Source organism: Glandiceps talaboti, chromosome 11 (genome assembly GCF_964340395.1).
Source record: "Glandiceps talaboti chromosome 11, keGlaTala1.1, whole genome shotgun sequence".
In the NCBI taxonomy this organism is placed as follows: domain Eukaryota; kingdom Metazoa; phylum Hemichordata; class Enteropneusta; family Spengelidae; genus Glandiceps; species Glandiceps talaboti.
In genome coordinates, this window is record NC_135559.1 from 3,272,458 (window position 1) to 3,291,076 (window position 18,619).

Sequence of the window (18,619 nt, forward strand, 5' to 3'; positions counted from 1 at the left end):
TATAGAAATTATCCAAGGAAAGTACGGTTTTATAAATCAAAGTTATGAATTGTGTAATATAAGGAAGATGTACAACTACTGTTATCACATCACATATCATATCATATCATATCATATCATATTATATCATATCATAATAACAGCTGGGTAAGGCTAAGAGCCTATAAGCTGGTCCGGAAAACAAATTAAATTAAACATGAATCAGACATCCTAGAACACTATGGTATCCTCAGACATCAAAGTTCTAAACTGCATTACAAGACTACAATTTTTCTCATAGGAAAGAGTTATTAAATATCTCTAACTTTGTAAAACTCCCACAACTTGATTTAATCTTCATGTGATATCTATTCTTACTGACCTGTATGTGTACTCGTACAAACTCCTTTTTACCAGTGAACTCAAAGTTACTTCTCATCAGTAAATACAGCAAGGCACAGGCTTCATTTCTAGTAGTGGCAAGTTTGGAGTTACAACACTTTAAGATCTGTACGAACAAAATAAATATGAACATTAGCATGATCTCTTGATCTCTGCCTCACAATGTCAAATTTTCATTCATATTTGACATGCAACTAAATTCTGTTTTGTGGAATAGTTGTATACAGATTAAATATATACCTGAGAGAGAGAGAGAGAGAGAGAGAGAGAGAGAGAGAGAGAGAGAGAGAGAGAGAGAGAGAGAGAGAGAGAGAGAGAGAGAGAGAGAGAGAGAGAGAGAGAGAGAGAGAGAGAGAGAGAGAGAGAGAGAGAGAGAGACAGAGACAGAGAGAGAGACAGAGAGAGAGAGAGAGAGAGAGAGACAGAGAGAGACAGACAGACATAGAAAGAGAGAGAGATAGAGAGAGAGACAGACAGACAGAGACAGAGACAGAGAGATAGAGAAACAGAGAGACAGACTGACAGACTGACTTACCTCATAGCAGAGATCTCCACACAGGTGTGCATGACCTCGGAACAACGGGGCAGGGAACTGGAAAACACAAATCAACAATCTTAGTTTCACTCTAACACAGTAAGAGGAAGTATGTCATATTTGAATTGTGTGACTGACCACATAATCAGAACCACTATTATGAAGTACAGCTATACAGTTAAATAGCTTTGTTATGTAAATATATGCAAATCAGTGTGAAATGGCAAACCTTTTATTCTCTGGTGTCACTGCAAGTTCTAACAATGAATTGGAATTTCAATTTTTTTTTTTAAATTAAAAACAAGTATAATTGTGATTATATAATATTCTTATATCTAGTATTTTCAGAAACGTAGTCTAAATACAAACAATGGAATAAGTTGTAGTTTATTCATGGTTCTTATCACTGACAATGAAGATGGTTCTATGTTAACAATGGTGAAAAGGATAGAACTATCACACGCATCTTTAACTTCTTTTATCACAATAAAATAATTCATTGTGAAAATTCTAAAACTATAACCCTACTGAAAGGAAATTTTATCTAAGTTTCTTACTAACTAACAAACTAACTGACTGACTGACTGACTGACTGATTAACTGATCAAGTGATTGACTGACATTAGCTGAGTGAGTGGGTAAGTGAGTGAGTGAGTGAGTGAGTGAGTGAGTGAGTGAGTGAGTGAGTGAGTGAGTGAGTGAGTGAGTGAGTGAGTAACAAGCAAATGTACCTTGGTTATAAACATCCTGAAGACAACAAAGACATGACTTTATAATAGCAGCATCCCTGACTAACTGACTGACTGACTAACTGACTGACTGACTGACTGACTGACTGACTGACTGACTGACTGACTGACTGACTGACTGACTGACTGACTGACTGACTGACTGACTGACTGACTGACTGACTGACTGACTGACTGACTGACTGACTGACTGACTAAGTGACTGACTGACTGACTGACTGACTGACTGACTGACTGACTGACTGACTTGACTAAGTGACTGACTGACTGACTTACTGACTGACTGACTGACTGACTGACTGACTGACTAACTAAGTGGCTAACTAAGTGACTGACAGACTGACTGACTGACTTGACTAAGTGACTGACTGACTGACTTACTGACTGACTGACTGACTGACTGACTGACTAAGTGACTAACTAAGTGACTGACAGACTGACTGACTGACTAACTAAGTGGCTAACTAAGTGACTGACTGACAGACTGACTGACTAGCTAATAAAGAATCTTACCTTGGTAATAAACGTCCTAAAGACAGCAAAGACATGTCTTAGCAGTGTCTCTGACTGACTCATTTGTAAATATGATAACAAGATATCGAATATCTTCCTCATCAGAAGATTATCACCATCATCTTCTTCTAACTGATTCTGTGGACACAAGACAACATCATCGAGTCATTTAGTACAAAATACTGAAACTATGGTACCAAGGATTTGTATACAGAATGCCATTTTAAGCCACATAAGTTGTGATAGTCAACTTTTATCTACATATTTCTCCTGGTTGGCCAGCTTTGTTTTGTTGCTTTACTTGTTTAAAGTAAGTGTTTTTATGTCGTGATCAAGCTCTAGATACAACTGAATTAATCAATTGAATCTTCAGCTGTATCATCATCTCTATCACACTGTACTAAATTGAATGAAATGTCCACTCAAATCTTGGACTTGTTTATCATTCTGGGTCGTTTGTTTTGATGGATTTTTACAGATCAAACATTAAAGTGACGTGATGCATATATACCAGTAGTACATAGGGTTGTCGGTGGTTGAGTGGTTAAACCACTTGCCTCTTACAACTGCGGTCAGGGTTCGAACCCCATTCAGGGTTCGATTAAATTTACCACGCTGTAAGTAAGAAGAGTGTCGTTCAGTTTGACTCTACCGAACAACGCAGGTTTTCCCCAAGTACTCCGGTTTCCTCCTGCATTAACACTGAACCCATAAAGGATGGCCCTCACTGGACTTCTTGGGAGACAAGTGTTTATATGCTTAAAGAACTATCCAGTGTAAATAAAGATTATTATTATTATTATTAAATTTTCTAAATCCAGTGATTGGTATAAATGACATCTCTTCTTACCTTAAACTGTAAACAGAATAGAGATACAATATCCAGGATTATCACTCCTACTTCTGTAGCTAGATTAGCTTCTAGTAAACTTCGGTAAGTAGCATCGGCATCAGACTGGGTTTGAGCTGTAGTCAAATAATATAACACATTAGAAATATACAGGAGAGGCTCTAGTAGACTCCAATTCTACATCAGATTAGAATTTGTTAACATTTTACCTTAAATTATGCTAGAGGGACAAAACAGAACAAAAAGTTGACTTATTCTCACATATGTGAGCCTGCATATATATATAGTAACATATATGTAGCATGTGGAGTGGAAGTCATGGTGTCAACCACGAATATTGAATAATTCTGATTTTTATGATGCCTTTCACGTTAAGATTCCATTCCTGGTACTAAGAACACATGTATACACATACTAAAGATACTTACCATGTGATGGTGTATCACCAGCCAGACTAAGTGTTCTACCCATAAATGCATGGGGTCGTCCTCTCACTGGTAGCGTATTGCTTTTCTGTGCTTCTGCTAGGCTGCTTTTGGGTGTTCTATCAAACAAAATATATACCATGATAGTAAACAAGAGTTACAACATCTACATAACCAAATATTGAGATAATTCAGGGAGAAAAAGATCACATAGCTCAAAGTATGCTGGACGACAGTTTTCACTTTGGCTGTGACACAAGAAGGTATGGGTAGATTACAAAGTACACAATTTTCAACATCAGTAAAACCAACAAGAACTTCAATGTTAGAGTGCTGTAAGTGAAGAATCTACATTATCAAAGAATGCATTGCTTGTGAGAATGATAGCATGGTCAGATAAGACGTGAAAAGATGATGGTATTGATAATAACAAACAAGACAAGACAATTACAAATAACATATGTTAAAGTTACACACATTCAGTTATTCTACAATTCATCTAATATCCAATAAAAAAAAAAATCTTAAATTTCATTATTATTGGTAACATGAAATAAAGACTTTTGCATAAACTATGAGAGATGTTTTACACAAGGGAATAAGCACTTAGGAGTCATGAATATTCATTGTTCAACCTTGAATAATCATTTCTGCTGACTCCCATGATGCAATGGCCCCTAGCAAAGAAAAGGTTGGTACTGAAGGGAATACACATTTAGTAGTCATGAATATTCATTGTTCAACCATGAATATATTGTTTTTGCTGATTCCCATGATGCAATAGCCCAGAGCAAACATACTCTGTACAGGCACTACTGGTTCAACTTGTTTTTAAAAAATGATTTTCTGAAATTGCACATAACTGTATGTGATGTAAAATCATGAAATGACTCTCTCGAACCCATAGTTTATGAAAATGTCTTTATTTCCTGGAGTGGTGCTCCCTTTACATGTAAGTGCAAACTGTAACACTCAGACTACTATTTGATATTATTAAAATAATAAATTTTTATTTTCCCCTACATAACTATTTTGAAGGCATGCTACTACAGAGGGTCTACTGACCATAGTAATTACATTTTAGATATTGGACAGTCTAGTATGGGAGATTTGAAAACATTAAATATTACACAGAGGAAATACTAATAAAAATACCAAGAGGAATTAGTTGAATAAAATATTACATATGGTGTTAGCCTACCTACAATCTTGAAAGACTAAAACTACTACACCATTTCAGCTATCCTAACTGTAGCCTACCTGTAGACTTGAAGGACTAACACTCCTACACTATTTCAGCTATCCTAACTGATATTTTGATCTTTTGAATTTTCACTCATCCTGCATTATCCTTGGAGGAGGAGTGAAAAATTCAAAAAAAATCAAAATTCAGTTAGGATAGCTGAAATAGTGTAGTAGTGTTGGTCCTTCAAGACTACAGGTAGGCTACAAATAGTGTAGTAGTGTTGTTGGTCCTTCAAGACTACAGGTAGGCTAACAGGGTATTGGATAACAGCTCTCAAAACTGGATTAAACAGAAAAGATTTAAATCTATTGTACATTTAGTATAATCTAACGTCAAAAACATGACAATAAGTTAGTTTAGTTTCAACATCAACCTTAGTATATACATGTATACATTCAACACAGGTGTAAGTATTGGTAATATATAGAATAAAGTTTCCATTGTACCACACACAAGTCGAATGTGTTGAAACAAAAAATATGAATTTATACCCTGGCCATCTACACCAGGACAACATGTGTCTATGTCATTCTTTCTGTAATGTTTGAAATAGTCCAAATGTTCCAATCTTCATTGTTTTTCCAAATTTTGATAAATTATGCTTATGGAGGTATAATTATATCATTCCCTAATATTTTTGTACATTCCACCAAAAAAATACTTGTGAACTAAGTTATTTGTCACTTTGAGATGATGAGAAGTGATAAGGCTCCTTAGGTCACTTGTTTTTTTCTTGGCTGAACGAAGAAGAATGTTGGGAATGATATCGTTTCACCACTATTGAATTCATTATACTGGTACCACCTTAACCAAACCTTAACCCAACCATGTATTTCCTGTGAGATATTTCACCTTCACTAAACACAAACTATCACAACACAACAACAAAACAGGAGAGACATGAGTGTGTACTGAGTGGGACTCTTACCATGGTGCCATATAAGGAGATGTGGATACCAAATATGGAATGGGGTGGACCAATGTGCAGGAGTAGTCAGCAATATCAAAAACATAAAGATGAACTGATTGGTTAGCAAGTTATGACATGTAAATTTATGTAAGTTTTGAATTCCATGACAAAAATATCTAGAAGTGTCCAGAACTTATACATATTGACAGAACACATTTGCAATGAAGGCAGACATGATTTTTTTGGTAAATTTCTTCAGCAATATTGCCTTGGAATTCAAATTAATATTGGAACTAAGTTTCCAACTACAGTGTATGTCCCTTATTACCAGGGTATGCAGAAAACATATTATCAATGAAATGTTACCTGATTTGAAATGAAATATTTCTGAATGTGTGACATGTAGCTGTGATATTATGTACATTTTTTCATGATCATAACATGATTGACTACATACAATCCAAGATGGAGAATGATATATGCCATTCTGAAAACAAAGTTTGTGTTATTTTAAATCTCACACAGAAAAGGCTGTAATCCTGTTGCCTGTGTCACATTTCATCAGTTGACTCCAATTTTGACAAGGTACTAATTTTTCTTATATTGCCGATTAATTAATCTTCACATGATAGGTAATACAATGAAGGGTTTGTATAAAACAGCTTGTGATCGAAATGACAGCAAATGTGGAACACCCACGACAACATATCTGATATCATTGTCTGGTACTTTTTTCCTTTGGCTGGGTGGTACTTTTTTCCTTTGAAGGTACAGCTCATAGGTACAGATCTTTCTCAGTCGGTGTAAATGACACCAATGTGAAGTGTAAACAATGATGAATCTTTCAGTGTTGACTGGTCAAGTATCCTTCATGAAATCATGGCAACATAGCATATACAAGGTAGGTATGTAGTAAAACATATTGTGAACCTGTTCTCACTTACACATACTTGGAATACTTATAACTCCCATCATGCATTGGCATTGAGTACATTATGTACACACAGACGTAAAGACTTCATGTCTAAGGCAGGACATTCTACAGTGTGTACAGAGCTAGTCTTTGCTATCAAACCAGACTCAGAATTGTCTAAGATAGGAAATTCTACAGTATAAATTAACTACTAAGTTAAACATAATATATATTTTGAACTATAATTTTCACACATTTTATTACCTGGCTGCTGTAATTTGTCTCTTGCCTTGATATTTGAACTGGTACAAACAAATCCTGTCGGGTGGAAAAAATAAATTTAACTATGACAAACTGTTAGCATCACCACATAACATTCATTGTGGCTACACTTTCATATCAGAAACAGTAACAACAAACATTACCATGACTAACACTGAAGTAAAGCACTTTCTCTGTGCTACACTCATTTATATCATTCACATCAAGTGTAAAAGTAAACTGTTTCAATTGGTTTATTTACAAGCCTAGCGTGTGGCCTCTCTAATGTGGTCAATTGGCAAATGAAAGCATATACTTTAACACTTGATATGGATGCTATAAACGATTGTGGTATATACAGAAAACGCTTTACTTTGGTGTTATGGGTTGTATATGCATTATGTTTTAACTATGAATCCAGAGTCCATGGATATTAATGCTCATATGATTCTAAATACTGAAATCACACCTTACTAGTATGTTTACCTAAGTAATGTCACATGTATATTTCATATTTTTATACCAGACATAGGAAATGAAGTGTCATGTGTTCTGTAACTTGTAAATTTTGTGTTTGTTTCAGTTTTAGCAAAGCCTTTATATCAATTTGGATAGTGTGATAAGGGATGTCAGGACAAAGCCAGTTTTACACCTGAAACAGGAAGTGTTCACCAGAAAACTATGTGGTACATATACACTTGTGACCAAAGTCAATAATTTGGAAGTCTATTTGTTGTTTCACTTGATAGATAACAACCCTTTACTACTGAACACAGCATGATTGTTATTGAGCAAAGTTTCAAATTTTGAATATAGGTTAACAAAACCATCTCTTTCATCACAATCCTGCTGTGTTGAGTAATAATAGTGCTGGTCTAGCAAGTAAACGACAACAACTCCAACTGCCAAATGATCGACATTGATCAATAAATGTATATGTTATGGACAGTCTTCTGGTGAAACACTCCCTGTTTTAGCTGTCACTATCAACTGCTGATATGCAGCATTCTGATCTGATCACAGTAATTTCTAATTCAACAACTGTAATAATGGTCATATCTCTGACTCTTTCAGTTCATGACATTATAGTGTGGCTCCTCTGATAAATCTCAACGCAATAGAGAACTTGCAAACCCGCCATGTTGAATGTTGCATCATGGGAAATGTGATAGTAAATACTAATAAATTAGTATTGTAAACAATATTGTTTATAACCACAAATAATCAATTCATAGTCACCCTGACAATTGTGGGAGGTGAATTTTATCAGTAGCTCCAGATTAGGTATTACGATAACCACAGCTAATCCCATAGTCCTTTGCATCTGAGCATGCTCAGTCTGGATTGCAAGTTCCCTATTGTTATTTGACATGACAGAATACTTACTCTAAAACTTGGAAAAATTCCAGTTGTTCTTTCTCTGCAGACTGGTTCCACCACCCCAGCAGAATTTCTGAAATAGTGGTCAAACATAGATACTCAGCATTGAGCAGTTGTACAATATTTATATCTTTTACAACTCAATGTTCTATTCTCATGTATTACCTTACAAATCTAAGATAGAATAAGATATATATGAATATGAACATAATCGGTCAGTATGATTGACACCTGACACAGAGACATACCTAATTGTAATCTAGAATAGCAGAAATATTCATTTGTCACTATGAACCAACAGTCACATTCTTTCATGCTATAGAGCTTATTTTACCTTTACTAAACAGACCATCCTGATCTCATCATCAATACATACCATCCTGTACATTCTTAACAATGTACAGCAAACAGACTAGTAGATCTTTCACTTCTGTTTCTTCCAACTTGTCATAGCTCATGAAAATCTTTCCTACAGATGGACTTCTGGAATGAGTCATTTTTCCGTCTTTATCCAGCAAAGACTTCTCTCCAGCACCAGTGCTGGGATCACTGTTCAGAGACATTAGGGATGTTGAGCCCCTTTTAGTTTTTGGTGTTGAACTGCCAGAACCAGCACCTGGAAATGTAAGTATTAATTTTACAATGATGAATGATGTTTGCTGAAGTTTAACATAACCTTTTTCCATTAAACAGTTAGTAAGTTCAAATAATCTGTACACAGATAAAGATACCATCAAATTTCATCACTAAAGGTAATTTCAAGTCAATTGACCAGGTAGTGAAGAATTTCGTAACAATCAAAGTTTTACCAATCATGATTTGTGATATGGCATAACTTATTATGGATAAAGGAAGACACGAAAATGAATGCAATTTTGTGAATATTTTGTGATCAACATCGCAACTATTAAAATATATACTAATAAATTAACCGACTGCACACATACTGATGACATGTACACAATGACATCACACCACACATACACTGATGACATGTACACAATGACATCATACCACACATACACTGATGACATGTACACAATTACATCATACCACACACACATTGATGACATGTACACAATGACATCATACCACACATACACTGATGACATATACACAATTACATAATACTTCTCATACACTGATAACATACCATATACTATACATCTGTACATACACCAATGACATGTACACATTGACATTTATACTACACATACACTGATGACAAGATGTCATTGGACTGCACATATACTGATGACACTATGTACACGATTACATCATACAACACACACATTGATGATGACATATGCACAATTACATCATACTACTTCATACTACACATACACTGAAGACATACATGTTGACATCACACTACACATACACTGATGACATATACACATAGACAACATACAACAAACACATTGATGACATATACATGACATCATACTACACATACACTGATGACATAACAAGAAATGTTAATGAATCAGGGAACACATTGATTTTTCATTTTCATGCTTTTGGCGTGTTAGCATCAATGCTCACTGCAAACTTTGAAAAAAACTTCAAACACTGTATTAAAAAAATATTCAAATTATTGCAAAATATTGCAAAAATACACAAAATGGAGTAATAATGATTGATGACACTACAGCAAACACAAACACTTTACAAATTAGTCCAACTTTGTAACTTTTGAAAAATTTGCAATTATTGTTTTTTTTCTCACTACAATGTACAAATTAAGTTTTTCAAGCATTTGACTATTGTTTACATTAGATTTTCTTAAATTGTTTATAATCTATTTTCCACATAAAATATTTTTATATTAACTTTATTTTACGCAATTTTTGTTTTTCATCCAAAAAGTTCTAAATATATATCTATGGATTCAATTGCTATACTCTAGTATATTTCAAAATGTCTTTTTAAAAAATTTATTGCCAACTGTATATACTTCATATATTTAGTGATTTGGTAAGTCCACACAAAATGTAATGTTGCATAATTGTCCTTTGGCTGACCTATAGAGGGCGCTGTTTCAAAACCTCTGATTCAAGTACTTCATTTGCAGTTTTAGAACTCAAATCATGTTAACAAATTTGGCGTTTCCATATGCCATATTCCAGTTTAGTATTTTTGAGGCCATTTTTTGCAAAAAGCATCACTTGTGGGTATCCTAGATTGAAATAAATCAGGGTTAAAATTTGCTCATGGTTGCTATCACATGGTACAGCAGTGACAAATAAATCTACAAGGCTCCATCTTCATGAAAGACATAGCCCCCAACTGGTTTGTTGTGTGGCAGTTCTTAAGTTTGACCTTGAAAATGAAGGTTGTGGTCAAAAGTCTGTCCGAATAGTAACTATACCTGTAATAATGTTTGGGGTACACATTTGAATGGTGTCTCTCGGGATGATGCTTCCAACTTTATTGAACAATTTACTACTTGACCTTGAAGATGAAGGTCAGGGTCAAAGCTTCAGTATCCAGTTTGAAAGCTAACCTCTATAAATATAGGTATAGACACTTGAATGGTGTCTATATAGACAAAACTTCCTAATTTATGGACCAATTTGCTTTGAATATGGAGGTGAAAGTAAACTCGTCAAAAGAACAAGTTGTAGTTGCCATGAAAGTCACTAAGCTGTAAAACAATAGGAATATTAGGAAATGATGATTCTTCAAAGGAGGCTACATGACTGTTGCTTCAAGTCCAAAACAAGTTTCCACACATTGACAAAAAGCACGCCTCCTAGTGGCCAACTGATTTAATCTTTTTGTTTTTTTGATAGCCGGACTATGGCATATTAAGCGTGCAAATCACCTGTTGTGGTTTTGTGGTGTTTTTTCATGATCTGTGTATAATTCTCTACTTTTTTGGCATTTAAAAGTGTCGACAGATAAACATATTAATTGACTTTTATGAGGGCACACCCCCGGAAGTAGATCAGAAGCTTTCTTAGAGCGCTCTCTATTGGTTTTGCAAGAGGCCAATCAAACCTTGTGGGTATGCTGATGCGTGAGATGTCAATATGCTATCATTCAATGGTGCAGGATTGGAGATTGAAGGCATGCTACCACCTGGAATGGGGAGAAAAGAAAACACAAAACACAGACCATATCAACAACAGTAACAACTCAGACACTGAACGGGATGACATAAAAATAGTGAAAGCACCATGGATGACATAGGGAGGTCAAAGGTCATTCAAGGGATGTATGCAAATAATATTATGACATGCAAATTAGGGTAGCTGACTCTGACATATACATACTGTTAGGGTAAACAACTCATGCCTGTTTCGTTCAATAAAATTTACAATGAACAATGTCATGCTTTTTGTACATTTTCTAAGTTTTATCTCTACAACTTAAAAAAAAAAATTATCATGCTTTCTCTACAAAAGTATTGTAATTCTCAATATTGAACTGTTAACATTTTTTGAAAGTTTTTGTATCAAATTTTCATTGACTAAATGTGAGAAATAGTTGCATATTTTCAGAATTTATATAAATACAAAGCAGCACATTTTCACTGTCAATTATTTAGTTATTGTTGGAAATCTGTTTAAGAGATATGTCAGTTTATTTTAAAAATGCAATAAACTTCCAAACAGCGCCCCCTGGTGGCAGAACAGAATAGAGGTAAATGACTGCTGTACATAGATTTGTACATATTTTCTATTCTCCGCTGACCCAACCACTGGGGGCGCTATACATCGTACAAGCATGTACGATAAAAATATAATAGAAACCTCACCAAACATACAACTTGAGAATTACATAACTTCAATAAACAATCAAATGTAAATATCACAACATGATAACAAAATATGACATCTAATAAACAAACAACTGTGCTGTAAGGGTAAGGACATGCATCAAATCACAACTTTTTAAGAACAGGAAAAACAACCATCATCCACGTGCCTTGTTATCTATACCGGTAATACAAGTTGTGACAAGTTATTTGTATGCTGTTATTTCTGCTTTAAGTTACTGTTCGCTATATTATTATGTTGTGTGCATTGTGACGATTACAGAATGAAAGACAGAGAGGAAGAGGACAAAAAGAAAGGAAATAAACTTAGTTTTTACTTGGTACTAATATTCTTGAGTTTCTGTGGCCGTCTATGTGAAAAGAAAAAGACAGTAAAGTTTCACTTTACAGGTTGAAAGCGGCAATAATACTTTAACAAAGGCTGTGAAAATAAAAGATACAGTTTAAATAAGGAAACATAAATGTGTGAGAACATGAAATAAAGCCCTTTAAAGAAAACAAAGTGTCTGTGTGACGTTATCAAGTGTATGTCTGTATGATTGACTATGAACATTGCACAATTTAGCCAGTGAGAACATAGGAAAAACACAAAGAAATTAAGAGTTGACTGATTATGATTTTACTACTCTACAAGAATCCAAACACTACTGGTGTGGTGACTTGTGAATGATCAAGCTACTCAACATCTACAGCACAAATATTAATTACTATATTAGAAGTAATACTATGTATGCCTACAAGTTATATGATTATACTACAATATAGACATTAACTATAATCCAATCTTTTAGAGAAGCTATGAAAGAAAATTGCTTTAGCGCTGTAGTATTCAAACATAAGGCTAAATTAAATTAGCATTTATTTGCATTATGAGCAATTATTGGAGATATGAACACGGACAATACAGGCAATTATTGGTGATGTGACTGTAGAATACACATTAACAATTAAAGGGGATAAAGCAAAGACAAGAATATTGACGATATTGCAGGGGGGCAATTATCAGCATTGTTACTATGGGAACACATACTAAATTATGGGATGATGGTCAGGAATATTGATACAATTATTACTGGAGATGTGAATGTGAAACCACAAACACAGGTACTGGTGATATGACTGTGAGTACACACAGACCAAACTATTGGAGATGTGACTGTGAGAATACACAGACACAAGTACTGGAGATGTGACTGTGAGAATACACAGACACAAGTACTGGAGATGTGACTGTGAGTATACACAGACACACATACTGGAGATGTGACTGAGTACACACAGACACAACTATTGGAGATGTGACACACACAGACACAAGTACTGGAGATGTGACTGAGTACACACAGCCATAATTACTGGAGATGTGACTGTGAGTACATACAGCCATAAGTACCGGAGATGTGACTATGAGTACATACAACCACAAGTACCGGAGATGTGACTATGAGTACATACAGCCATAAGTACAGGGATGGTTTTGTGAATACACAGGAACACGTAACGTTTAATGGCTATTAGAATGTACTGCATGTTGATTTTAATAAATGAGGTGTGATTGGGCAGATGACAAACCTATTGTGAAGGAGCTACGCCTGACAGCTGCAGCATGAGAACTACTTGATACATCACCCCCTTGGAGGGAGGACGGTCCAGAGATGAGGGGAGCGATGCCTGAAATAAAGCAATGACAAATGAAATGACTTGTGAAAATATTATGCTAGGGAAGGCAATAACCAAGTGAGTTGATGACATTTAGTGAGATTATGGACACATAACATAAATAACAAGTTATTTTTTTAGTACAACATGAACAAACGATGAGCTGAATTTTAGGTTATTAAATAATGCTTTTGGACATATAGCATGATCAGGAATTTGATGGCATTGGATCCATGGAAGTGTTATTTTGTTAAAACAGTCCCAGAAGAAATAGAGAAAATAGACGTTTTGAGCAATGGATGTTTTGTTAAGTTTTACATGGCTGTGTCATCAGCATGATCAGGAATGGTTCTCTTGGTACAATGAAGTCTTTGATTAACAACTCCCCTGATTTAGTATGTCTCACCTTTTAAAAGAAAAGAGGAAGAAAGTAACACAACACAACTGTCATTGTTTTTACACAAGGGTATACAAATATCAGACATATAAATTTTGTGTGAAATGAGACAAGAAGGATATATAACAACCAACCTTTTCCGTGTGTTCCTGCTATCATGTCTAAAACACTAGATTCTCTTGAACCTGCTGTCTTAGGTACAGTAGCATAGCGATCTTGCTGACTATCTAAAGACATTGAACTTCGTGATGGTGTCATGGGAATAAAGGAGCCCTCTGGTGTTGACATTGGTGTATCTCCACCGTTACTGGTTTGTGTGGATGTTTGTGGTGACGGTGTCTCATCTTTGAGGTTGAGACGTTGAGCATTTTCCAGAATTACACTAATGAAGGGCAGATACAACACTGCTATCCTGGCTTGCATTGGCTGCAGAATGGTTGAGAAAGAAACAGGCTGTATATACCATGTGAACAGGACACATTCAGAACAGTGCTGTGATGGTCACATCATTTGGGCTCATCATAGTCAGATTTCAAAAACTGTCATGATGAACAAATACTGCATATTTATCTGTCATTTCTTCTAGACAAAAGACTTGAGTAAGTGTTGCCTATATCACTGTACACATTATACTGAATATTGTATCTTCTTGTTGGTCCTCACAGCTCTCTCCCATTAGTCATCAAAAGTCATGTTGAGCCTAGCCTTGTCTCGGTTTACTATCTCGTGAAGCTCTCTTCACCAAGCCAAGTCAGATGCCCTTTGAGGCATAGAAATCTGTCTTCAATTTGAAATTACCACCGACAGCTTTGCTAAATCTAAGGAGATCTTATATATATACCTGTGATATAATCATGGCCATACATGACTTTAATAAGGAAGGTGGCCAATTACATATTTCTCAGTAAATTAAATATTACATCCACTTAGATTTTAGTACAGCTGTTTGTGACAATTTCAAATTCAAAACACATTCCTGCATTCCTGTACTTCTAAATACATCTGTCTTGGCTTGGAGAGCATCTTGAGATAGTAACACCAAGACAAGTCTCTGGGCTATACTTAGCCAGTAGGTTTTTGAATTGATTATCACACAGTAACTTTAGGATTTACCTGACTCTTGTATCTGTCATCAAAGCTGTGTTTGGCCAGTAGGTTTCTAAGTACACTTATTGAAGCTCTTCTGACTTCTCTTGTTTCATGCAGGGCACATGACAACTGTCGCAATAACAGACCCACCAGAAAATGGTTCTTACAGAACTCGTCTGTCAGGGAGTAATCATGATGAAGATCTATGGGAAAAAAAGGTTGCAGCTAATGAAAATCTCTTTATTACTCTGTAGCACTACATTAACATAACCTGATAGGGTTAAAACACAGTGTTATCATTTTAATATCAATATATTTACATCATTTTACAACAATCTATACACAACTTGCATTCTTGTTCTTCAAAACACAAGTGAAATAAAAGATATTGTAGACCTGTGAAAGGTTGATAATCTTTTATGATCTAAAGCAAAAGAAAGTTTAAGCAATATAATATGATGTTTTCATTCATCTGAATATGGTACATTAGATGACCAAAATAACCATACTAATGGAGCTCTCACAGTTCTACAAGACCTAGTCATTATGTTTGAACCATCAGTTCAGTGACAATAAGTCATCATGCAGTCTGGTATCATATTAAACACAGGTAAGACTGAAACAAATACATGTAAAAGGATTCTTTATAACTCATGCAATCTGGAAATATAAGGAAAAATCATGGAACAAATAACATGCATAAGTCAGTTAAAACAACCAGGAAAGATGACATAGTTGAACATACAGGTACATCAAACTGTTACTCACAAAGATTAATACAGAAATCACAAGAACAAATTCAGTTTTAAAACTAAAACTTAAAAAGAATGGGAAACACATTGGAATAAAACCAATCCAGGCACATAGACTTTTGATATCATTGAGAAACACAAACACATTGGATGGCATGCTGTGTTACATGTTACAATAACAGTGAAACTTTGTATTAAAAGAAAAACACCTAATTATATACACAGAAAATACAAGAATTATAGAAGACACTAAAAACATGAAAACATCTAGAACAGACTCTCGGTATACAAGTCATTTTCTCAAAATTAAGTATGTCAGCAAAACTGATTTATAGATCATAAAATGAGGTAAACAATATCATTTTCAACTAAGCATTTTCCTCTTTTTTTGTCTGAAACTCGATTTTCTTAGAAAACAAGAAACTTATGACCTCATTTTTGTAAGAATTCAATTAGTCTCAAATAATTTCACCATGAAATATTTCGACCCCTGATTTCGCATGCAATCACAAACACTGAAGTCTGTTATATGATTTTAATTTAGCTTGGATAGCATGAATCAAAATAAAATAAACGGCTGAGCACAGACAATGTCTATGAGCTGCACAATAGGATAAAAATGCAATTAGTTGTTGTTTCTCATTTAGCTGGTTTTATTTTTAGCTGGGATTTGAAAACAGTTGGAACATAAACTGAGCACTCATATTAACTGATTTACCATAGTTCCTCCATCGACCGCCATAAGCTAATACAAGGTGTAGGCATAAAAGGGAGCAGAAAGGAAAGAGAAAAAAAAGGCTGAGGATAAGATTATAATACAAAGAAAGTTATAACAGCTCAATAACAAAGTATAAATTGTGTGGCTGATGCAAAAGGCAAATGATATGTTGACATGAAGATTTGGGAATTTGGGGCTTGCTTGGTAACTTTTTCTCATATTGACAAAAAAACATTTAGTAATGGTAAATCATGCCTTTGGATAAGACATTGGTGAATTTATTTTTTAAGAGCAATACAAGTGCATTAAAATTTGGCATTGCCATTTTGCTGATAATTAGCTTAGTTGGATGACTGCAATGTGATAATGCTACTGCTGTTTCATCTAAGCCATCAGATATGATAACTTTAGGCTCCACTCTACTGCAATAAACATGCTATTAGTATGTTATATTAAAATTCACACCAAACAATGTTTGCATAGTTACACCAATGACTATGTTTTGAGGTGAAAGCAAGGCTGTTGACTTCATTCAAACACCACTGTCTGGTGAATACAACATGTGCACTGTAAAATTTCTATTTTGAGATTAATTGTAAATCCACAAATCAATCAAAATAATTGGTGTAAGAGAATTATGTATACATATAAACAGTGCAATGGACTACAACTTCTGTGATTTCAAAGCTCTTGTTACTGGTAGCCATGTTTTACAATGACTGATTTTCCTGTGTCTTGAAGTTAAAAGCCGTGCTTTCCCATACACATGTTGCATCCAGTGTGATTGTGCAAAGAAATGCTGATATTTCAATTGCTGTTTTAAATATACCACTGCCCCCAAATTTTAACTGTATTTGAGTACATCTCAACATGAGGTTTACAAGTATTGCTGATAAACCAAAAGACACACCAAATCTTAACCTTTGGACATTTAATACGTAACAAATATTTCTTTATGTTAAAATTCTGTAAAGGCTTGGTAATAACTCTTCCAAGGATAATTTGCTTAAAATAAATGACAGACAAAATATATAGTGGCTCAAAAATATCAGATTTACATTGTGTCCACTAGTTATCAGAAATGCAGAAATTTTCAGTATTTACAAATATATCACGAAGTACAAATGTTTATGACAACAATCTTGTGGTGAAAATTTCAAGTCATTTTTGTTCTCATTACTGAAAATATGTAACAAACACACACTCTGAAATGCATTTGTTAAAAGTGTTTTGTAGAAAACAAATGTAAGTATTTTCACATACAACTGATTCCAATACCAAAATTAGAGTATGATCATAACTACCAGTATATGTCAATGAATGGTAAACTTCTCTGATTCACAATTTTCCCCTTTCTGTTATAACAAAGTTCAAAGACTTTGGCATATATGCTATCCAACAGTAACATTGAATGTATTAATAAGAATGCTACATGTAAACCAATACCACTATCCATATACAGTTGACTGTATGCTCCTAATACATGTTAATGGTACAGAATACAATAATGTATACTCTGCTATGTATCTATTCCTTAGTATGTTACTTGTTTTAACTTTAAAGTTAATCTCAGTAACATTGCAAATAAGCAGTCTTACTGAAAACAGAATCGTCGTCTTCAAACACATGATCATCCCGACTTTCTGAAGATCAATAAAAAATTAAATCATACAAAAAAATGTAAAAAAAAGTATATGTTGTGTATGTGAGAAAGGTGACAGAAATGAGTTATGACAGATTTCAAGGAACAATAGGGGTAGACATACATGAGTCTGTCTGTCTGTCTGTCTGTCCATTCCTCCCTCCCTCCCCTCCCCTCCCCTCCCCTCCCCTCCCTCCCCCTCCCTCCCTCCCTCCCTCCCTCCCTCCCTCCCTCCCTCCCTCTCTCTCTCTCTCTCTCTCTCTCTCTCTCTCTCTCTCTCTCTCTCTCTCTCTCTCTCTCTCTCTCTCTCTCTCTCTCTCTCTCTCTCTCATTTTTGTAACACATGTAATGCAAAATTAGCGTCAAGGGCAAAATGGGTGAAGAAAGAATGACATCTTTTTCTAATTTTTCTGAA

The 18,619-nt window shown here is 34.8% G+C and overlaps 1 protein-coding gene across 1 annotated transcript in view; it reads right to left on the reverse strand.

The window, feature by feature from the left end:
• LOC144442178 (dedicator of cytokinesis protein 9-like) overlaps positions 1–18,619 on the reverse strand; it is a 121,462-nt gene that overhangs the window by 18,803 nt on the left and 84,040 nt on the right. The window contains exons 27-37 of the mRNA XM_078131450.1: positions 15,117–15,295; positions 14,138–14,429; positions 13,520–13,618; positions 8,540–8,779; positions 8,170–8,236; positions 6,787–6,840; positions 3,457–3,572; positions 3,029–3,144; positions 2,179–2,316; positions 917–973; positions 362–487 (exon numbers count right to left, since the gene is read on the reverse strand). Coding sequence (XP_077987576.1) covers positions 362–487; positions 917–973; positions 2,179–2,316; positions 3,029–3,144; positions 3,457–3,572; positions 6,787–6,840; positions 8,170–8,236; positions 8,540–8,779; positions 13,520–13,618; positions 14,138–14,429; positions 15,117–15,295 — 1,484 coding nt within the window. The remainder of the gene's footprint in view (positions 1–361; positions 488–916; positions 974–2,178; positions 2,317–3,028; positions 3,145–3,456; positions 3,573–6,786; positions 6,841–8,169; positions 8,237–8,539; positions 8,780–13,519; positions 13,619–14,137; positions 14,430–15,116; positions 15,296–18,619) is intronic.